The sequence below is a fragment of the Porites lutea genome, chromosome 3, assembly GCF_958299795.1.
Source record: "Porites lutea chromosome 3, jaPorLute2.1, whole genome shotgun sequence".
NCBI classification, from domain to species: Eukaryota; Metazoa; Cnidaria; class Anthozoa; order Scleractinia; family Poritidae; genus Porites; species Porites lutea.
This window is the reverse complement of record NC_133203.1, coordinates 6,286,922-6,308,631: the sequence shown is the minus strand read 5'-3', so window position 1 is coordinate 6,308,631 and position 21,710 is coordinate 6,286,922. Positions and strand designations below refer to the sequence as shown.

General features: G+C 39.4%; 2 protein-coding genes across 3 annotated transcripts; one reads left to right on the top strand and one right to left on the bottom strand.

Moving 5' to 3' along the window:
• On the bottom strand, positions 1–17,340 carry LOC140930294 (cytoplasmic dynein 1 intermediate chain 2-like). Of its 2 annotated transcripts, none has more exons than XM_073379974.1 (16): positions 17,175–17,340; positions 14,429–14,582; positions 13,567–13,642; positions 13,180–13,243; positions 12,979–13,036; positions 12,639–12,728; positions 12,100–12,262; positions 9,735–9,834; positions 8,979–9,104; positions 7,966–8,112; positions 5,877–5,990; positions 5,084–5,217; positions 4,035–4,179; positions 3,067–3,207; positions 2,854–2,979; positions 1–1,293 (listed from the first exon to the last, which is right to left on the bottom strand). In XM_073379974.1, exons 1-16 carry the CDS (start codon positions 17,253–17,255, stop codon positions 1,159–1,161), a joined length of 1,854 nt encoding a protein of 617 aa, XP_073236075.1. In that variant the 5' UTR covers positions 17,256–17,340; the 3' UTR covers positions 1–1,158. The 2 variants fall into 2 exon arrangements, with proteins under 2 accessions (XP_073236075.1, XP_073236077.1); XM_073379976.1 differs by having other exon boundaries at positions 14,429–14,579.
• A 1,406-nt stretch (positions 17,341–18,746) lies between these two features.
• Positions 18,747–19,864, top strand: LOC140929304 (melatonin receptor type 1B-B-like). Its single transcript, XM_073379108.1, has one exon. It carries the CDS (start codon positions 18,802–18,804, stop codon positions 19,777–19,779), a length of 978 nt encoding a protein of 325 aa, XP_073235209.1. The 5' UTR covers positions 18,747–18,801; the 3' UTR covers positions 19,780–19,864.
• The last annotated feature ends 1,846 nt before the right edge of the window (positions 19,865–21,710 follow it).

Below are 21,710 nucleotides of genomic sequence, written 5' to 3'. Positions count from 1 at the left end.
TCGGCCATCAACTCTTTTATTTCACTATTGGCAGTGTCCTGTATCCTTTGTAAGAATAATAAATACCTATCTTTATTTAGTACCTTACACAGTATTTCTAACTAATTTAAGCCATTACTATTCCATATACCATATCAGAACCATTGACACTGCGAAACCTCTTTCTTTGCGGACACCTCTAAAGTATAAACGGTAAAGATGTATCTAATTAACACAGACATCTGGCTAATTTCTACAACTTCCTTACTAAGTAAGTGCTTGGTATTACAGTACTGCAAAAGACGGTTTTGTCGGCAAACTACTCAGTTCATCCAACGGAAAAATAGAATTCATTTTTGAATGCTAAATTGGTTTCGTTTGGAAATTCTGAACCCTAAGGGGTTAGAAAGCTCAGTTGTTTACATAAGACAGTGTTCGTCAGTTACCGTGAGGCCGGCCGTTGTAACCATTTTACTATCCAAAGCTAACCCAACATTCCCATACCCCATGGTTAAAACAGTTCTACAATTTTTCTCTTTCCACGTCCAGTGCAAATATAACACTGGTATTAATATATTTGTCTACTACTGAGGGTATCATTTGGGGCAGGCATTTGGACGGGCTATTACAAAAGTGAACCTCGGCTACTTTCTGTCATCTTGAAAGCCAACCTCATTCCCAGGGCGCTCCGTAGGGACGGGTACGAGAGAGCCCTGGGAACGAGGTTGGTTGAAAAACAGTGAAAATGTCCAAAATGTCAAATCACCGGATACATCTCCCATCTGCCAACCCCCCTCCCCCGTTCAAAATTAAACGACAGACTGGGTATAATACATTAGTTCATAGCCTTAGAGCGGTTTTTTGCAGTGCTACATCTAAACTAATGAGATAAACAAGGTCTGCATTGGACCAATCAGAAACGGAGAAGGCAAACTAACAAAGACTGCAAAGCGCTGCGGGAAAACAATGATTCCACGAAAGGCGGGAAAGATAGCATCCGCTGGATAAGGTTCCTGATTGGCTACGAAACTTGTTGTTAAGTTTGATTGTTTAGAGTAAGGTTTGGCAACTATTTGAATTAAAATTCGGATTTTGAATCAGTTTCAGGAAAACCAGTGTTGGGGATAGTTCTTACATCCTCATTCGACAAAACTGAATACGGTTCCGAAGAGTACAAGGTTAACTGAATGGTATCTTAGAAGGAGACATCTTTGGTGAACCGAATTCACCGATGTTAGACGAGGCATTAGCCTGAATTTCGTGAACAGTGTTTTGAAATCTGGACCACTCATCAGGTCTCGGCACCGCAAGTTGCTGAAAGGAAAACAAAAAGCAAGAGATCATTATTTCGTCAACACGAGTAAAACATGGACAGCAGAGGAGATACAAGGGCTGCAGTATCACGGTGGTCTAGTTCATTTTGTGAATATAGATGGTTTTCACAGTGACGTCATCAAATTGTAAAGTTAAAATAGCGAGGTTTTACGAATGCTTATTTACACTAGGTTGAAGATAAACAAAAAGTTAATCTTTGTACAAGTTTTCAGTCCCATAGCATGTTTCATTTCGAAAATACAGCGATTTGAACTTCCGAGTTTTCAGAGTGCGTGACACCAAAATAGGAATGCTGTCTCGTTGGAAAAAAGTCTCTCCTCTTGATTTTCAGCAGTATAACCATTTCAAGTATTAGAAGATATGTTTATGCGCACGTAGGCTAGTTCTCGAGTGAAAAGAAGGAGCTTTTATAGAACAAGTGAACTGCAGATGTTTTTTTTGATTTTCGGCGGCCATATTGGTGCACCAACACTGTGCACCAATATGGCGTCTCCATACAAAGCTCCTCAAAGATGCGTGAAACGTCTCGGCAAATAACTCAGAACCGTGGGCCAAAAAGACCTGAGACTTGGACAAATTGTTTAAAAATTAGTCTTTTATAACATCATTTTCTTGGCTTCTTTCACTGGGCGGTTTTCAATTTTTTTTTTTGTTCCGTGACAGTGAAAACGATCTATTACCAAATACGCGTCCATATTCGCTACAATGGACTTTAAGATCCAACGACGCGACGGCAACGAGAACGTCGCTTAGAAAGTGAGTTTGCGTTCTTTTAGTCTTTATGGCGATTATTTCTTCTTACGTACTTTGTCAAATGTACGCGAACCCTCCTGAACTTGAATTCCAAGGGACCATATTCAAGTTCAGAAAGCGAAATAAAATTTCGTCATTGCTTGTTTACGGTCTCAATAAAACACGAAATTAGGCAAATGCACTTCGTGGTGGTGCAAAAACGCTTAAGAAATGTACAAGAAAGTGTGATGCATCTGCAAAGTTGTTGTTTTGCCTTCTAATCCAAAACTATTGAGTTCTCTTGACGTTTCGTTGCCATCGCGTCGTCGGATCGTAACCACAGCTTCGTGTCAAACAAATAATAATGTACTCCCAAGTATTATAATTACCAACTGTTACAGCAAACAAAAATGAACTTTTAACATCTGTTAGGCTACCAAGTTTTCCGCGCAAAAGCCACCATTCCAATCCGTTTCAATCTTCTTCTTCCTCCTCCTTTTGTATTTGCTGATTTATACCTTCTTTTCATGTTCTGAGTAGTTATTTTTATGTTCACTTAGTTTGGTGGCAATTCCCCCTGTCTGGGATCATTATAAGTTTCTGGGAAACTGCCCAACTACCCCTCCTCTAAGCCAACATTTTACCCTAAGTGAGAAGTAAGTGTTGATGTTGGCTTAGGGGAGGGGTAGGTGGGCAGTTTCCCAGACAAATTTCGAGACAGTTCCCCCTGGCAATAAATACTGAATGAGCGGGAACTTTCTTATATTCGACTATTGATAACTTAACATTTTTCGTGAGTTCTCTCACCTCGCCAACGTCATAAATGAACACGTGACCATCATCGTCACCCACGGCAATCTGGTGCCCTGAATGCGTCCACCGCAAACGGTTCAGTGACGTCATTGATTCGGAATGTGTACTTGCTGTTGGTACCTGCAAGGGAGCAAAGTGATTGAGATTGGGTGGGAGTAATACATGTGTTTCACGTGCATTCAAACGAAATATGGTTCAAATTTGTACCTCAGTATCGTTGTTAAGGTTCCACAGGTCCAGTCTTCCAGTGCCGTCCACAGCCGCGAATAAGGCAGGGTGGATTGGTGACCACTGTACATCATACACGTAATCGCCATTGTCTTCAAACGAATACAGTGGCCGAGGGTTCTGAATAACGCAAGCATAGATTCAAGAAACGTCGCAGATTTAACGTCGTAAAATACCCAAGAACAGAATTTTCTAATGAAGGAGGTTGGCCCTCTTCCAATCGCAAAATGATGAAACTTTTAACACTTCATAACTTGTTTCCATCGCTACGACATTTTCGCTAATACCAAAAGTAGAATGACAACGGCAATCGCGTTTTCCCGCCAAAATGACGCTGGTTCACGCGTGCGCTACTTAGGTTGCGATCGAATGGGAAATCCGGATTTAGATTTGAAACCCAGATTTCGGATTTGCAATCGAACGCGAAATCCAAAAACAGATTTTACCTCCGAGAAATCTGTCCTGGGGGTGGATTTCAATTAAGAAATCCAAATCCGGATTTCATGGATTTCTTTTTTACCGTTCGATTGGGAAATCCGAAAAAGGATTTGCAAAACTATTCTCGTAAACAGCAGTCTTCTTTTTGCTAATTATGCGGGCGCGTGCAAGACCGCTGTTCTTAAGGACAGTTTTTCAAATCCTTTTCCAATCGAACGGCAAAAAGGAAATCCAAACACAGATATCTCAGCATCGGATTTCGCGGTCGATTGCAAATCCGAAATCCGGATTTTAGAATCTACATCCAGATTTCCCAGTCGAACGCACCCTTAGTATTGAGAATATCTCGATCTCGCAGTCGCCCTCGTCTTAGAAACTAAAGCTCTCTAATAGAAGAAGCGATAGCGTCCCCAACACAGCCCCACACTGCAATTCGTCACCACAGCGACCCACTCTGACGCGCAAATCGGCGCAGTGCGCATGCTTTTGTAGCAACACTCGCTGATTACCTTGTGACTCCAGAGTTTGATGGTCCAATCAAATGAGGATGTTAAGAAGAGATAGGAGAAGTCGATAGGTCCAGCCGCGGAGTGCGTATCAATACCTGTCGCTGGACCATAATGACCTTCAAATATATCGCTGATGCCAGCTTTACTATAAAATGAGAAAAGTGGAGAAATAATTTTTATATTGTTCAATTAAACCACGGCCTCAAATCATACTGCATGATATCCTAACCTTTTAAAGTATAAGCTTGCTGCGTTGAGAAGCCAAGCAACATTCTATAACACTAAAACTACAATGATACAAATCGTTTGGCCTTTTTAACCAGGAAAATAGCTCAAGTTGTCAAATTTTAGCGATGTAGGGGGAAATAACTTTGATTCGATTCCTGTTAACGTTTATAGGTACCGCTGACCAGAGCGTAAAACATGCGCATATCAAAGGACATCAAACATTTCGGAAAGCGCAAAATCCTTTCTTGGATTTTAGTACAGAAACGCAAAATCTACTTTTGGATCAGTGAAGGAACTCAAAACCCAGGTTTGGATTTTGGAATCTCAATTGAGATTTTCTGAAATAAACGCGTCCTTAAACGCGTACGGAAGCAAGTACAGTGAAACCCCGCCTTAAGGCCACCTCGTTATTACGGCCACTTTTTTTGGCCGCCTGGCAAAACGGCCATACATTTTCTTGTAAAAAAACCCCTCGTTAATATGGTCACCCGTTAATACGGTCAATTTTTTTGGCCTATTGGTGACCGCATTAACGGGGTTCCACTGTAGAAGCAGAAGATAAAGCCCGCGGACGTTATTTTTTCGCGTTTTGCAGGCTTGCGAAGGTAAGCGCGAAAAGAAAAAAAGGCGCGAGACGCGCGCAACAGGGAAGCACAGAAAAAATTATTAAAAGTTATTTTTCCTCGCCTTTCCTCGTCGCGTGTGTCGCGTGTGTCGCGTGTGTCGCGCTCCACGCCCGCTTCGTTCTTCGCTCGCCCGAAAAACGCCAAAAAAACAGCGCCGCTTCTGCAGGTTACATATCAAGCCACTGCGTTACCTACCTTCCGTGCCGACAGGCTGTGTAGACAGAGCCCTCTTCACTACCGACTACAAAGTTATTCACATCGCCGGCTAAGAAGGACAAGCTTGTCACAGCTACTGCCTTGGATTGCTTGTACTGAAGCTCCATGCTGTCCTGATATCATTGAAAAGCAAACCATCAGTTGGCGGCCAAGAACAATACCCATTATACCTCTACGTTAATAACGTAAAATCCTCTTTAAAAGCCCTAGTTTATACTTCTTCGTAAGACGTTTTAGGAGAGCTTATAAACGGAGGGAATTTTATCCGAGGAGGCTTAAAATGGGAATAGAAACTACAGCAGTGCTGATCAAAATACGTTTTGAAGTTACTGGTCTTCACTAGAGCTTCCAAAGATCATCGCCATTAGGCATTAATTGTTGTGTTACTTTATTGTAAGTAACGGGGATGATAAAAAAATCTTTAATGGTTTGAAATTTTCGATTCCGGAATTTTTTGGGTATTTAAAACAATGTGAAGATTCCTGGTAGTGCCTGAGTATCCCGGCCGCGTAGTTCTGCGAATAAAGTATAACCAAATAAGGAACAACGTCTTATATAATTCAATGCTTTCTGTAAATTTTTAAGGCTCGAAAATTCGGCATGGGATTTTTTAGGGGTTAATTTTTGGTCCAGGGATTTTTTTGGGTTTTAATTTTTGTCCCCATTCAACCATCCCCGTCACTTGGAATCCGGAGTACCCCCCTCCCCCCTCCCTGGGAAAATATTACACTTCTAACTAATTGAAAGGAAGTGAGAGATCATCTGCTTTTACCTGGGGCTGAGACAGCATGTCAAGACTCCAGGAGCACATCTTGCCATCAGTAGAAACACTGATCAGATTGTGAGCATTCTGTGTTCCAACAACGTTCACACAATACACTGGATGCTGTGAAAATCATATGGGCATGTGCATGGTGATCAGATTCAACCTACTCCTTATAATGCTACGGAATAATCACAGGGTTCATACAAAACATTGCAACCATTTTTCAAGGACTTTTCAAGGACCACATTAGATTTTCAAGGACCACCTACTAGGAATATAATTTCACAGATTGTACAGAAATGCACATTCCCAGTTTATTTTAATAAGACTTTAAGGTGATTCCCTAGTTTTGCACTGCGCATCTCTTACTGCGCATAACAAGATGGCCGCCGTAAAAAAGAGCATGTGAAGTAATATTATTAAAATGAAGTTGACTGGAGAGAAACACTATTGGAACTTTTGCTTGCTGTTGTTTCTTGCCGAGGTGAGACTCAATGTGTTGGGAATCTGCATAACGTAAGCAGTACGCGTGTTGCTGAGTTCGACCTCCTCTCGGAGAACCTCGATAGTGGATGTTTAACTTGTGCTTACTCAGTTTGATTTTCATTTAAACACTTTCTTTATCACATTGTGTCCTAAATGTGATATCTCGATGTAAATTCTGTAAAAACGGATTTTTTAATACTTTCTTCCCCCTATCACATACATTCTATTTTGAAACTCGCCCCAGTCCTCTCTCAAAAATCGGAGAAAATGCGTTTGGTGCGCACTTTCTGCAGCTCTGCCGCAAAAACGAGTACGGTGACCCCCATTTTTTATTTCATGATTTTAATAAGGACAGTGCTTCCTTTCGATGAGAAAAAAATTGGCACAAATCTATGTTCAGTTTTTTGGCGATTTTACTAAATTGTACGGATTGAGCCATCACGGGTCGAAAAGCGCGCGTTCAATTTAATTCTACTTTGGAGCGTAAAGTAAAAACAAGGGCATTAAAAGGCATTTTTCTGGTACGCAAGTGGATAAACAATACATTAAAGTCAAATTCTGTGTGATGTCACATGCATCATCGAAAAAATCTCTCCTTTTTGTCTAGTTTTGCGCTGCCCGCGGTTTTTGTAAAAGGGTCCTAAATAGCCGTATTTGTCAGCATTGTGACGTCAAAACGAGCACGGTGACCCCCACTTTTAATTACTTTTTTATCATCTTCTTGACTTGTTACGTCAGTGTACCAAGTTTTAGCTAAAACCTATGTTAGGTTCTTTTACTATGGAATCACCTTAAGGCTTGAACTGTTTGTTTCACCAACTTCTCTACATTTTTCATTCTGCTTGGACAACCAAAAAGCATCAAAAAAATTCTTTCCAGGCCACTACATTCAAAGTTGAAGAAAATTCAATGACTTTTCAAGGACTTGCACGGTAATTTAAGGACTCTTCAAGGAAAAAAATGGAATTCAAGGATTTTTCAAGGACTTCCCCTAAAATCCAAGGACTTTTTAAGAATGTGCAAACCCTGTAATCATGGTTTACGGTTTACGGGCAAGATGACTTTCGGGCGACTTGACCAGTTACCACACGGGTTACGTCTAGCCAAGTTAACTTTAGCAAGCGTTTCTGTGAGAAAACAGTTTACCCCTTTGCCCGAGCCGACAGTGCTCATGCATGCCCTGATTGACTTGCCTTGACCAAGTTGGCCTGGTAATTTCCTATAATTATTTTATGCTCTTTCAATCTCTGGTAATTTTAGGGTTGTATTCCAGAATATTGGTATCAGATAGGTCACGTAAACCCAAGCAGCAAAGGGCCTACAGATATGGTGAACACAAGGGCCCAGTTGTTCGAAGGCAGAATAGTGATAACTCGAAATTTTTTAAAATTAAAATTAAAAACCAAGTTTCTTTTTTTTTTTTGCTCAAATGCATTTTCTCTGATAATTTTCCCCTTTTTCTTTGGAGCATCCAATCATCAAATTGTAGACAAAAAGAATTAAGCTGAATTACTTTTTAAGCTTTCATCATAGCTGAATTCAAATTTCGCACTAACCCTGGGTTACTTTAACCCAGCTTTGAACAACCCGGCCCAGAGTATTAACTTACTGTGTGCGCAGTTGCAGACAGAGGAGTTCTCTGAACAGGGGTCTTTTTACTGCTTCGATTGTCCCATAACACTATCTGACCAGAGTATGTTCCACCAACGATCAGATTGGGATGAAACTTGGCAAATGTTACTGACATCACACCTGACTAAAGTAAAAAAAAGACATTCGATTCAGTGAGTTGTGACAAGTATTAATATTATTGTAAAAAGAGTCAGTGGTGCGCCAATCATCGACTTTCAAAAATCCACATGCGCACAATTTTCACCGACAACATCCACGTGTGTCAAACAAATGTTGTGTGTCTAATTTACATGACATGATCTATCATGAAGTCATGACGATGCTAATCACGTACAATGGTCGTAAGCAAAACTCATGCCATCTAAATCAGCTTTAAGACATGGTACAGCAGCTGTCCTAAGTGGAATTCGTATAAAGATACAATGCAGATTGATTGATTAGGTGGGTCAATCTGATTACAAGTTTTTCCAAATTATTATGATCGATTATGAAATCTCTGCTGACAGCCGATTAACAACACGGCAAAAAGTAAATACATTAAAAGGACATATTACATGCAATCATACATGTAAACTAAAGAGCACCATGACAGTGGTGATAAACAAGCACAGAAATTCCATACTGATGATGCATCACTACCCAGATCTCGGTAGTGTTGTTGATTGTTTGAAGCAAATTTACCATGTGACACGACCAATTAGAAGCACTACCCAGATCTGGGTAGTGATGTCATTAGTATGGAATTTCTATGTGTGAATTTCTAAGACATCACTTTGTGGGGAAACCATTGGTTGCCTCACGAAATGTCGGTTTTTTTCCCAGGTTAAACTTTTCTTAACTTCTCTTCAGTTTACTTTCGTTTGTTAGCATCCCCACCAAAACGTGACCCTTTTACGATTTCCCAGGAAAGTTAGTTTCACAGGGATTCAACCATAGCCCTAGTCCTGTGGACAAGAAAGGCAGTGGATCAGAAGAAGTGATTCTGCTTACCTGACAGTGAAAAATGTACTCAGGGGATTCTTTCTGATATTTCATGTTCCATATCAGTGCTACACCATCTGGTTCATGGGGGGCATCTTCATTGTTGTTATATGAAGCTACTAGCAATTCTGGGTACTAAAAAAAAAAACAGAGAAAAAAAGAAGGACTTAAAACAATATGACCAACATTTCATAAAAAGATCCAGTAAGCCTGAGGCACAGAAGATCACGCCTTAGGACCTCAATGACAGTTTTACCCCCAAAATGAGTGACAGCGTCTTGTAAGGTGGTTCTAACCTTTGGGTCTGTGAATGAAACATTTTCGGCAGCACTTTGACATTGTGCTATGGTACTATTTGCTTCTCAGTATTTTACAATGTCACCATTGTGATTCAAATCACCCAGTTTGCAAATCTATAGCGTTAGCGACTATTTGTGTGTGATTTACCGGCAAATAGATACACTTGCTGCTTTCAGAATAATTCTTCACTTGTTCATTTTACAATCAGCAGGGGTGTTGGTTGATGGTAAATCACAAATCTCAGAACCACTAACCAGTCTTACATCAACTTTCTTCTACATGTAACATCAATACATTATCCAGCAAATTAGTTATGAGTTATGATCCCCAAAATGAAATTTCTTTGATCTTTTATCAAATTCTCTCAACTGATTCTGTAAGGAAATGTTTGTAGATCAGTCTGGAGAATTTGTTTGTGGATCTTGGGGATTAAAAGGTCAACACTACTGCATCTGTTACAAGTACCTGTGTAGACCAGTCCAAGCAGGTCACTGTTCTGTGCCTTGACCATCTCTCATCGAAAAACTCTCGATTAAATGACATTTTACCAGCTGCTTGAGCATCACTACGAAAGGAAAAAAAAATTGAGTGCCAATGTATTTAGCATGGAAGTACTAATAGGGGAAACTATTTTTAAGTCTCCTACTAGAGATGGGACTGCCATTTTAGGTGGTCATCTGAGCCACTCGAAGGTCTAGCCATTTGCAGTGCAAAGGCAGTACCTTCATTTCTCAGCCATTTTAAGAACTTGAGTGTTGGTCTGGTCTCGGGAATTGAACCCTCGACCTCCCGCTCTGCAGTCAAGCACTCTACCAACTGAGCTAATCCTGCCTAAAGAGAAAAGGGGAATGAGACTGAGCGACCAACATCAATTTTCTCTTAACAACATCAGCAGATCATCAAGAGTAAAAGGTTATAAGAATTACTAAATTGATTACCAAAGGAAGAATGCTTTGATCTTCAACCAAATTCTCTCAACTATTCTCAAAAGAAATGTATAGAGATCAGTCTGGAGAATTTGTATGTGGATCTTGGAGCTTAAAGAGTTAAGAAATCTTTACCCCTAATGTGCAGGGTGTTGCAAAACATTTCTGTTCCTCAGGGTATATTCTCACGGCACTAGATCACAAGAGACCTCCGTCGCCTTGACTAGTTTTGTGCTTATCATCAATATCTAATAAATCATCAATCACAATCTTTAAGTGATGTGGCGGTTGATTATGGAAAATGTTCAATCGATTATTGCACGAAGAAAAACAAAATATTTTGTTGGCAAAAAACACATCGCAAAATTGTGTGTTGTCTTTTTAATGGCCTCATTAACCCCGGTTGTAACCACGGTCGTAACTCCGACCGACAGGACTTAACTTAAGTGCCGTTACCAAACTGAGTTTCGCGAAGGTTATTGCGAGATACATATTTCTATAGAGTTAAAAAGTTATTCAGCAGTACTGCAATTGTTTGGTATTAAAGAACTTGATTTGTCAGACACAAATCAGCAACGTGGATCAACAGAACGTTGAACTGGTTTTGTCAATGTGGATCGACAAACTCGATTCAAACAACATCAGGAATAGCTCAAATTTCTCAAAACCAAGTCAAAGACAAGAAAGGTGCTATCGTGAAATAACTGGGTTTTGTTCTATATTAAGGTATTCAGGGTTTAATAAACAGTGGTCCATGTGTTTTTAGGGTTAGTTTATTGCGAAATCCCGATTATTTTATTTGATACAAGGACATGCCAGAAAAAATGAACTGGGAAATATCTCAAAGGTGAGAAACTTGAAACAGTGGTCCATGTTTTTGTAGGGTTAGTTTATTGCGAAATCATTTATATCAGTTGCGTTTGACGTTGCGTTCAAGAATGTCACACTCGAAGCCAAACCATCCGTTCGACACATTAGTTATAGGAAATTTAGTTACAAATAGATAATTAAAGATGGTTTTGCTGTTTAACACGCATTCTATTACATTTGCAGTGTTGGTTGAACTCATTATGAGATGTATAAAAAACAATTGTCCATCCTAGGCATGTCATGTATGAGGATTTTCATTAACCCAGGAAACAAAGTGTAATAATTGAGAAAACACAAAAGAGAACAAAAGAATTACACTCAGAAACTCTAATATGAAAACTGCATTTCAAAGGTTCATGGCAAATACACGGACAACCACAAGGAGTCTTCATTCGGGTTTTAAAAGGTCGGGGGCAGATTTAGTGACAACTATAACTAGTAATATTATTAAAGGAGAAAGAGAATCTGATCAACCGAAAGCACAGAAGAATTCTAAGCTCTAACCGAGATTCTAGTTCTACTGAGTTCCTGTGGCGAGCAGCGTCAAATCCGCTGATGTCCCTTTTCTGATACATTTTTTGAATGTATTATTGTTGTGTTCTAAAACACACTTGCAGTGGTTGCCCCAAATGGAACAATTTTTTCTTATGAAGAGGTTTTTTCAGTAACAATGATGATCAATCTGGTGGGTCAATCCGAACAAATCCAGCTAGTGGTTACAGGGTTCGAAATTAATGCACTCAAACTCACAAAAATAATGTGAGTGATTTTGATAATCTGCAAGTGAGAAAAATATCCACTAGCAAACGTTTACAAGTTAGAATCATCCATGTCTCCCAAACAAAGAGAACAAATTTGCTAGTGGTCTCACCAGTTTGCTAGTGAAAAAAAATTCTTAATAGCAAAACTTTGCAAGTATACTGAAAAGCTAACTTCGAGCCCTGCGGTTAGGGCAGGACTTGAACACTGGGTCACTACATTACAAGTCCAGCAATGTAACCTCTTGGCCGACGCTGCTTATCAAACATACTCACCCCTCAGTATCCTCTGCTTCAGCACCAGAGTAATCAAATGTGATATCGACTGTTTCGCACAAAGCTCTCTCCATCAACCTGGTTGCCTTATCAAAGAACCTGCTGAATTCTCCAGAGTTCAGTATGTGTTGCTTCTGTTCTTCACTGAGCTCAATAACTGGAACTGAAAAAATGGAGGCAAGTTTATGTTTGTAAAAGATAAACACTTTAAATTTTCTGACACTTCTTTAGTCAAGACTCTTGACTGCAATGTAATGCCTTCTTACCTAATTCTCACTCAATTTCACAAGTATTAAATTTTGTGAAAAATCATAAGTCATATTTGAGTTACAACAGAAGTAATAGTTTTATTGTAAACAACAGACAATTACAAAAAAAACAAGCTAAACATAGCAAAGCATATGGTTTTTTTCCTATTCAGCTGGACTAGATGTCCATGTATCATATTTTACTACCATATAAGTATTCGTTTTTCAAACACTGTGGAAGTGACAGGTTTAAAGAAAACAAACAGCACAAGGCTAAATAAGTGGTTTTACCTTCTTCTCTGTTTTCCTCTTCACTAACTTCAGGTTCAGGTTGTGTTTCTGTTTCTTTTGGTTTAAAAGCAGGAGCAGCTTCAAACTCATCTACCAAAAGATCAGTCACAAGACCAGTTAGCACATGCACACTTTCATGCAATTTTCTATAGAAATATGTGTTACTAGATCACGATCTCAAAGCAACTTATATGCATATTACTCTTGCAATATAGCGTGAATTAACGCTGTAATATTTCATGGGTTCCAGAAAGTTTAAAACTCGATTTGGCTTGGTGTAAATTTTTGGTAAATTGCAGGGATACTGTGAGTGGGCGGACATTTATCAGCAATAACTTACCAGGCTCCTCAGGCTCAGCATTCTGAGTTTGTGTTTCTTTGTTATAAAGCACAGGTTCCTAATGAAATTCAATTTGCACAAAAAATTAACCTCCGAAAGAATAAGGAGTTTTTCTTTGATGAAAAGAGGTTTTCAGCAATCTACATGACACAGATCTTTGAGATATTAAAGAAGTTGTCCTTGAAGTGTACTGAAACCAACCTTTGGTGGTATGTTTGTCTGTGTAAGCTGGGACACTCCCAATTTTGGCGTTTTTCTCTTCTCTCTGAAAATTGTTCAGTCAAAACAAGGATAATGAAGTTACAGTAATCCTACTGACTTTCAGCATGCTTAACATGCTAACCAATCCCCTACTCCTGCCACCACTTATTTTAAAGGATTAAAAAATATCATAAATAGCTGACAAAACACAAGATCCCGACATCTGTTCCAAAAAAATGTATCTTCATCTCTCTAACCAGTACTGCTCTGGATGAACCTTCAATAACTTGTGTAACTGTAAATGACAATGTCTCTCTGTACCATTCACTAATTTAAAAGTTGAAATGTTCTTCATCTTTGCAAACTGTGATGAAGCTTCTTACTTACTGTACAAAAGGTCTTGCTATATCTTTGCCTGGGCTAGCTGATTCAGTTTTCCCAGGCTTCTGTAACAGTGGTGAGACTGTCAAAGATAAAAATAGTCATTTCAATAACATGTCACCACAACATCCACCTTTAGAAAAACCAATGTTAACCACCACCCTGGGCTTATACAGTAAATCTTCAAAAAAGGTTGTAGGAGGACTTAAAAACAGAGGGGCTTACATCCCAAGGAAAGTATATAATCGGAATAGAAAAAAGCACTTTGAAACAAGCTATACCAGTATTCACTGAACAAAACAAGTTTTGCATATACCAGTCTTAAATTAAGTTTCAAAATGTCATAAAATTAAGTTTCAAAATGTCAGAGCTGGAGGAGGGCTTGTATTCGTTGGGGCTTATAATTGGATGTATTTTTTGTTGACAGGCAGGTGGGCCTATAACTAGTCGGGGGGGGGGGGGGGGGGGCTTACAGTGCCGTGGTGTATAAGCAGCAGTTTACGGTTTGCAGCTCCATAAGAAACATCACCCATATAGTACATGTTTATTTATTCATCTATTTATTTAATCCCTTCCACCAAATGGTGCCGAACACACAACAGAGTGGGTGTCCAATTCAGATAACCCACCAAGCCCATGAGAGGTTGGCCACACCACCAGGGTCTACATCACCCACTCTTTTCGAATAGTGGTGTGGGTTCTTTTATGTCCCACGAGACAGATAAGTGAAAGTGCTGTGAAAGAGGACCTACATGTACAGTTTTTTGTCCTTATCCGAGAAGACTATAAAGTCTAACAGTTCGCAGGTGTCAGCCCAACCGTGGTCGCATTAACCGGGTTCCACTGTAAAAGCAAACTGCAAACAAACCTGCTGTGCCATCAATCACATCATCAGGTATGATCCCCTTGAGTAGCTCATCTGCTTCTCTCTTCTTTCTTTCAATGTCAGTCTCCTTCGATTCTGCTGCTGATGTTGTAGCAGCCTTTTGTGCGGCAGCTGTTTTACCTTGCTCTTGATCCTGCTGTGTATCAATCATGTACATCACATAACGTTAAGCAAATAATAAACATAATCATAACTATAACAAATAACTCTCTAATCTGATGGGTTACCACCACTGCTGTTTTCAGCATTAGTAGGACAGTGTAACAAGACAGTACGTGTAATGCCTTAGTAATAATTGGAGAGTACATGTATGTGCCATTTTGTGCATGCACTCGAATGTGATTTTGTTTTCACTTCTAACAATATTCCTAACAAAAATGTGGAATTATTATGAAGGCTTCCTTTCCATATGCTACATGTAATGGCAAGAAAGTTCTCCTAAAAGGCCCACTTGTTACTTGTGTGGATTCTTTAGAGTGGTTTTCGTTTGAGTGTCGTAAAACCAAAACCAAAGTAATTACTCTGGCCAATCACATAGGACACAGACAATACATTGAACCAATCAAAACTCGAAGTAATTACATGTGGCTGACGCAAAGCGCGGGAAAATGCATGCGAGTGCGTCACAATTGGCTTTGGTTTTACTTCTGATTGGATGAAAAGGTGGCGCGAATCTTTTAAGCCAATCGCATCGTGTAGAAAGTGCAAAACCAATTACTTTTCGACACTCAAATGAAAACCGCTCTATCACTCAGCTACACTGTACAAGAGACTGCTAAGGACATTAACCTACAACAGCTTCATACAACAAACATGTCATCCTACATACACCTGCAACTGAAAGGTTCATACGTGGCAAATTTGCAATGATATAAATGCTACAGTGAATTTTACGCTAAAATTTTGCTCAATATAAAACCCTCAAATATGTTATTGAGGCCATCCAAGGGGGGTGGGGTTGGTCCATCATTTCTGAGGCTGCCCGTTGTCTAGTAGGTTAGGCAAAAATGTCACTGTCACATTTTAGCTAGGACTAAAATGTCAGTGTCTGTTATAAATTTTTGTGACATACAACTTGAAATTTACAGCAGATATAGAGCCAGGAAAAAATTGTTATGACACTTTCTCCCTCGGGGGACTGTTCTTGAATGATACCATAATTAGGAAATGTTCCAAAGAAAACAACATTAAATATTTATTGTTTGAAAATACTGAAAGAGAGTCTGTTACCTCACTGCAGAAACAGCCAAAAAACAAAGGTAAATATATGTTGCCTTCCCAAATTAAAAAAAAAGGATCGTCACTGTCACAATGATCCTTTCATAGGACTTTAATTGGGCTGTTGACATTGGGGGGGGGAGGGGTGTGCAAAATAGAGAGTCTCCAGATTTTAGATCTCCGGAGGTTGGCATCTCTGTGGTGACATAAATCATTGTAAAGTGGAACCCCAGTCACCAATGGGCTAAAAAAATTGGCTGTATTAACAGGTAACCGTATTAACGAGGATTCTTTTACAAGAAAATGTATGGCTGTTTTGCTGAACGGCCAAAAAAAAAAAAAGGCCATAATAACAAGGTGACGGTATTACCAAAGTGGCCGTAAGGCGGGGATCCTGTGTAGTAGGGAATTCAACAGTTAACCCTTTAAGCCTCAATATCCACATATAAATTCTTCATATTGTTTTTCATACATTTCTTTAAAGAATTAGTTGAGAGAGCTTTACTGGTCATTTTATTAACTCTTATAACCATTTCTCTTGGCAACATATGGATATTGTTAGGAGAAACTTGATGTTGGTCACTATTGGGACTTAAACAGTTAAGGGCCTCTTCATACGAGCCCGGTTGACCGGGCTGGCATGGTACCGGGAGGAATTTCGCCTTGGGTTCACATGAGAAATTTCAGCTCGGTTTCTGAGAAGAGAAAAGGCCAAAGATCCTGGGGACGAGATGTACCACCAAATACGAGAAACAAAGCAAACATGGCGAAACACAAAAAATTTAACTTTCATGCCTATCATCATGTATCATAGCTTCGGCAACTCCTAAAGCTGTATCACTGAAGTTAAATGGGATGCTTATGATTTGAAAAATACAACAGGCAATGCAAGACAATGCCATCCAGACCACCAGAATTCATCCCGCTTTTATCCCAGTAACTGGGATGAAGTGTTCATGTGGCAAAGTTTCCAGCCCGCTTATCCACATATTGGGAACCAAGCCAGCCCCGCCTCTCATATGAACAAATTGAAAATTTCACAAAGGAGTTAGAGGTAAGGCGAGATCTCGGAAACCGGGTTCATGTGAAGAGGACCTAAGCCAGTAATAATAATATGAAGATAAATTTGAACACTACAGCTCTATTTCTGATACTTAGATCACTACATTTCACGGGAGAGAATGTGGAAATACTGAAGAATTCAATATTAAGCTTGTGATTAAGAAAACAAATTTGCCAAACCACTTGGAAATGGCGATACTGAAACGAATGAAGTAAGCTTACTTTAAAATTATTTAATATTCGTCCTACACATATTCTGTTCTAAAACTGTATCAATGACCAACAAATAGAAAAGAATGAGTACCCCGAGAAGGGTGACTGAGTTAAGTCAGTTAATGTCAACAAGCTGAATGAGTATTAAAATCTGTTAAAATGAGGGTAAACTACATGCAAGCTCAGCTTATACATATTCCGCAGAAAATTGATCTCTAAATCAATTTATAATTACCTTTTTCTTCTCTTCTCGAGCTTTCTTGATCTCTTCCAAACGTTTCCGTTTTCTCTCTAGCTCAGCTTTTCGATCAGACATGTTTCAAGCCCATATAAACCAACTTAGGGGACATGAGACTTGACGGATCCAATATGGCGGACAACAACACCTTCCCGGCTGACTGGTGCCCAGTCCTCTAAAATAATTGCACAGGATTCCGAGGACTATCCACTCTTTTAATGGCAACAGCCAAACCAATCTTACATGCAAAGAAAAGAACTCTTAAAAACCGGTTGGATGAGTTACTCTCTAAAGTATTGGACTCTGCTATTGATTTATCAAACAACATTTATTTTTAGTAGCGAATGCTTAGCACGCTATAAGATAACACGGGGCATATATGCTTTAATTTCAAATTACGCCAATAACGCCAACAATCACGCCGTCTTTGGAAAAAAAAGTGTGTGAAAACAATTCAGAATCAAAACTTTTTACTTTTCCTTACCCTGAAGCTCAGCAACTATTTGTTTCTGACTTTTTCGGGAGGACTAATGGCCTTTTTTGTGCTGGAGTTACTCTCTAAAGGTAGCAAACTACCGCAACAACAACAACAACAACTTTATAACTGAATTTCTGAAATTCACCATGTCTAGCGAAAGATATTCGAGGCACGCAGTGTCAGGACGCTACATACAAGTGACATTTACATTAAAAAAAATAATTTTTTCGCCACCAAGATACGTTCACTTGAATAAATGATTCAACAACTGGAAAAATACGAGATTAAAGGATAATATTTACCTGTTTTATTAATTGTAATTTATCTTCAATACTGCCATGGAAACCCTTGTCGAGAGAACAAGGCCAACAAGGTCATCTTAGCGTTTTCACCCATTTCGACATTTTCCCGTGACGAAAAACGAACAAATGATACATAGCCAAAGTAGAATTTTAAAGGCTTACTAAACTAGAAGGTCGAGGGTCGGGGTATCGCTTTTGTCTTGGAGAATAATTGTTCTTGGAGATGTCATTCAAGAAGGTTCTAAGTAAATATCCAAGAGTGAAGTTTTGTAGAGCAGCTGCCTCGAGGCAAAGACAGGTGACCAAATACCGGTTTAATTAAAAGGTCTCTCTAATTCATTTTTGTCAAGATATTACTCCCAAATATCCTCAGAAATCGCAATATCGATAGCAAATGTTTGCAAATGAGGAAAGGGGCACTTTCCTCTACATCGAAAATTGCTTTTATTTTGCTTATTAAGTTGAGATTCGCAGTCATTAATACTGACAGGCTAAAAAAAGACTCGCGGAAAGAGATAGTTGTTAATCGATAGAAGCTATTTGCAGCGCTTTCGACAACTCTTGTACTAATATACTCACGGCAATTTAAAAGGGAAGTTCAGAGATAAGCGTTTATCCAATGAAATTTCATAACGCTGTTTAAAATGAGAGTAAATGGACGTCCGACCGGATAAACCCTAGAGCTACGGAGATATTAACGGTAAGCCTTCGGTTTTGGATCACGCTTCTCACAATCACAGAGTTTAAACAGGTTATACCAATACTATACTACTGGAAGCGACAAAAAACGCATTCTGGAAACAACAAAGCTAGAAGACAGCTTTTTTCTGTATATTTTTTGGCGATGTATGTGAACTTGAGTGAGTGGAAAGCGGCGAGAGATTTACAGCAAAGACCAAGTTATCTCGTTGTGGTTGAAACGATCGCTTTGGGACTCATTTTTGTAACCTCCACGACTGGAAATATTTTGTCCTGTGTCATCATGTACAGAAGCCCTCGACTGCGAACCTGGCACAACCTACTGCTTCTAAATGTGATTTTTGTGGACTTGCTAGCGACAATTCTCTGCGTACCTTTTGCTTTTGTGGTTCTGCTCACGGGAAAATGGTCGGGCGGGGAATCACTCTGCTCCGCTGTTGCCTACATGTCGTGTTTGCTTCTCATTGTTTCCATAATAACTTTAGCTACGATAAGCATCAGTCGTTATTATTTGATCACGGACCTTCTAAAGTACATGAACATTTTTAAGAAGAAAAATATCGCGTGGATGTTGCTAGCGATTTGGGTTTACGCCATTTTGTGCGCCTTCCCGCCTCTTGTAGGATGGGGGCACTTCATCTTCCTGCCCGGAAACGCTATGTGTTTCATGTACTTCGGTTCTAGCTTATCCTACGCGGCGGTTTTCACCCTTTTAGTTATCGGTCTTCCCGTGGCGATTATCATTGCTTGTTTTGTGAGAGTACGGCAGATCAGCAAAGCAAGCAAACGCATCAAGTCTCTATCACCCGTAACATCGATCGCATCGGAAGAGATAGACTCCGCGAAGACACTCTTCTCCGTCGTCGTCATAGTATTACTCTGTTGGTTTCCCGTATGTCTACTGTTTCTTCTCGCGACTTTAGGAGTAGAGCTCCCAAGGCAAGTTTCTTTAATATCCACCTACTCTGTTTTTTTACCCTGCGCTCTAAAATCTCTCATTTATTTTTACATGAAGAAACAGTTTCGGGCTGGACTTGTTGACCTCCTGAACAAACTTGTCCCTTTTCGTAGGAGAGGGAAACGGGTTTCACCCATGTCGCAGATGAAAAACAACCTAAAGTGATTACACACGTCAAACGACCGAATTAATGGATACTAGAAAGATCTTATAATACTGAACAGCCCGATTGCGAAAATTCGCCGCCTCTGCGGTCGTGATTCTAGCTTACGCAATGACGGCAACGAGGGCGGAAAAAAAGCAATATAGATTTACATAAGCAAAACAACAATTTTGCACGTGCATCACGCTTTTTCGTGCATTTTATTTACAGTCGTTACACGACTACAACGTGAAACTGCCTAATTTCACGTTTTGTCGAGGACGGGAACACAAGACAACAACTTTCTTTTTCTTTTCCTGAACTTTGATACAGTCCTTTAGAATTAAACTCCAAAAAAATTGCCAACATTTGACGAATTAAACGAGATGAAATAAGCGCGATTAAGTTTGAGGCAGCGCGAATTCACTTTTTACGTGACGTTTTCGAAGCCGTCACCGTCGTTGCTGCTTAAAACTGCCTTCTAACTAACGGCAGTGGCGGAGCTACAGATCGCTACACATATGACCGCCCCAATGAAAATGTTACTAGTGAGCCGATTATTGTGGAAGGAATTTGGGCTCTTTTTCATGTGGTTGTTTACTGCGCTTTTCACAAACATGCGAACTCTAAAGTTTAAAAGCCGCCTTCACAATTGCGTTTTTCGCTGCCGTCAATCATAATTACGATCACACGCAACGAACCTTGAAACACAGAAACACGAAACGGATCGAAATCCACCAATAACATATCACAAACCATGACCTTTTGAAACCGTTAAAGTAAAGTTTTGTCTCCTAAGAGGTTCGTTAAGATGATTGACGGCAGTGAAAAACGCAATTGTCAGTTGGCTTTTGAACTTGACAATTCGCATGTTTGTGAAAAGCGCAGTAAACAGTTCACGTGATCCCTCATTCGCAGTTTTAAGAAACGAAACCTTTTTTGCGCGAAAGGTAAAACCTATTTTTTTGATCGATAAGAAGGCAAATTTCAGAGTGAAATTTGCAGATCAATTGGAATTTGAATTGGCTCTTGGTAAATAAAGATCACTTAATTTTAAAAAGTGGGAAAAAAAAGAAGCGAGGCTACCATTCAGATTCTTTTTCTTTTCCTACTGAAAACAAATTCAAGTTTTAATCAGAATGTACATATCAATTTCGGGTTTATATTTGACGGCATTATCTTGCTTTGACACTAATCAAAAACTGGGGATGCTAAAATGCTTTGCTCATTTGTTTTGTGTAAACGATATAACGAAAAATCTATTTCATGGCTATTTATAGGTTTCTCTTTAAAAAAAAAACTGCGTCTTCTCGCGTCTTATTAACACAAGGACTTTGCCATAGTACGTCTACGTCCAGCTGTGGGTCTTATTTAATACAGAGAAAAACCCCGACATATTCAATATTAAGGAAAAAAAGAAATATGGAATAATGGTGTCAATAAAGAAGCCCCCCGTGTTGGTGATTTGAATCTGACAGTGGATCCGATCATTCAAACATCAAGGAAGTCATGATGGTCAGAAATAAAATAAAGGTTAGATATTAGAAGCCTTATGCTAAACACAGGGCGGAAATTAAATTTAAAAATAACGAGGTGGAAAGACGTGAGAAAAACATCTTTTTAAAATCCTTTCTCATGTTAATACGACTAGAAAAGTGTGAAACGTCGCGTGTGTTTTCAGCCAAAACTTTTGTTTAAAAGGTTTCAATTAAAGGAGCTGTGTCACGAATTTAGAGCGATTTTCGCATGACTTTGAAAAATGGTTTCGGTAAGTGTTCGTTATTTGTCAGTTTTATCACCCAATGGATGAAAAGATCAAAACATGGACTCTTCGTTTTCGTGCCAAAGAAAACCCTAATATGGAGAAGGCATTGTTCGATTGGCCAATCGTGTTGTGCCCTTTTTTCTCGTTCCTCGACCTCTGATTTCGTCAGATAGTAAATATTCTACTTCA

What these genes read in the sequence shown, in the direction of transcription:
- LOC140929304 (XM_073379108.1), top strand. Translation starts at nt 18,802, where the DNA reads ATGTATGTGAACTTGAGTGAGTGGAAAGCGGCGAGAGATTTACAGCAA.
- LOC140930294 (XM_073379974.1), bottom strand. Translation starts at nt 17,255, where the DNA reads ATGTCTGATCGAAAAGCTGAGCTAGAGAGAAAACGGAAACGTTTGGAA. An exon ending in AGACAAACATACCACCAAAG is followed by an intron (nt 13,037 to 13,179) that starts GTTGGTTTCAGT and finishes GAATTTCATTAG; the next exon opens with GAACCTGTGCTTTATAACAA. An exon ending in AGTACATTTTTCACTGTCAG is followed by an intron (nt 8,113 to 8,978) that starts GTAAGCAGAATC and finishes TTTTTACTTTAG; the next exon opens with TCAGGTGTGATGTCAGTAAC.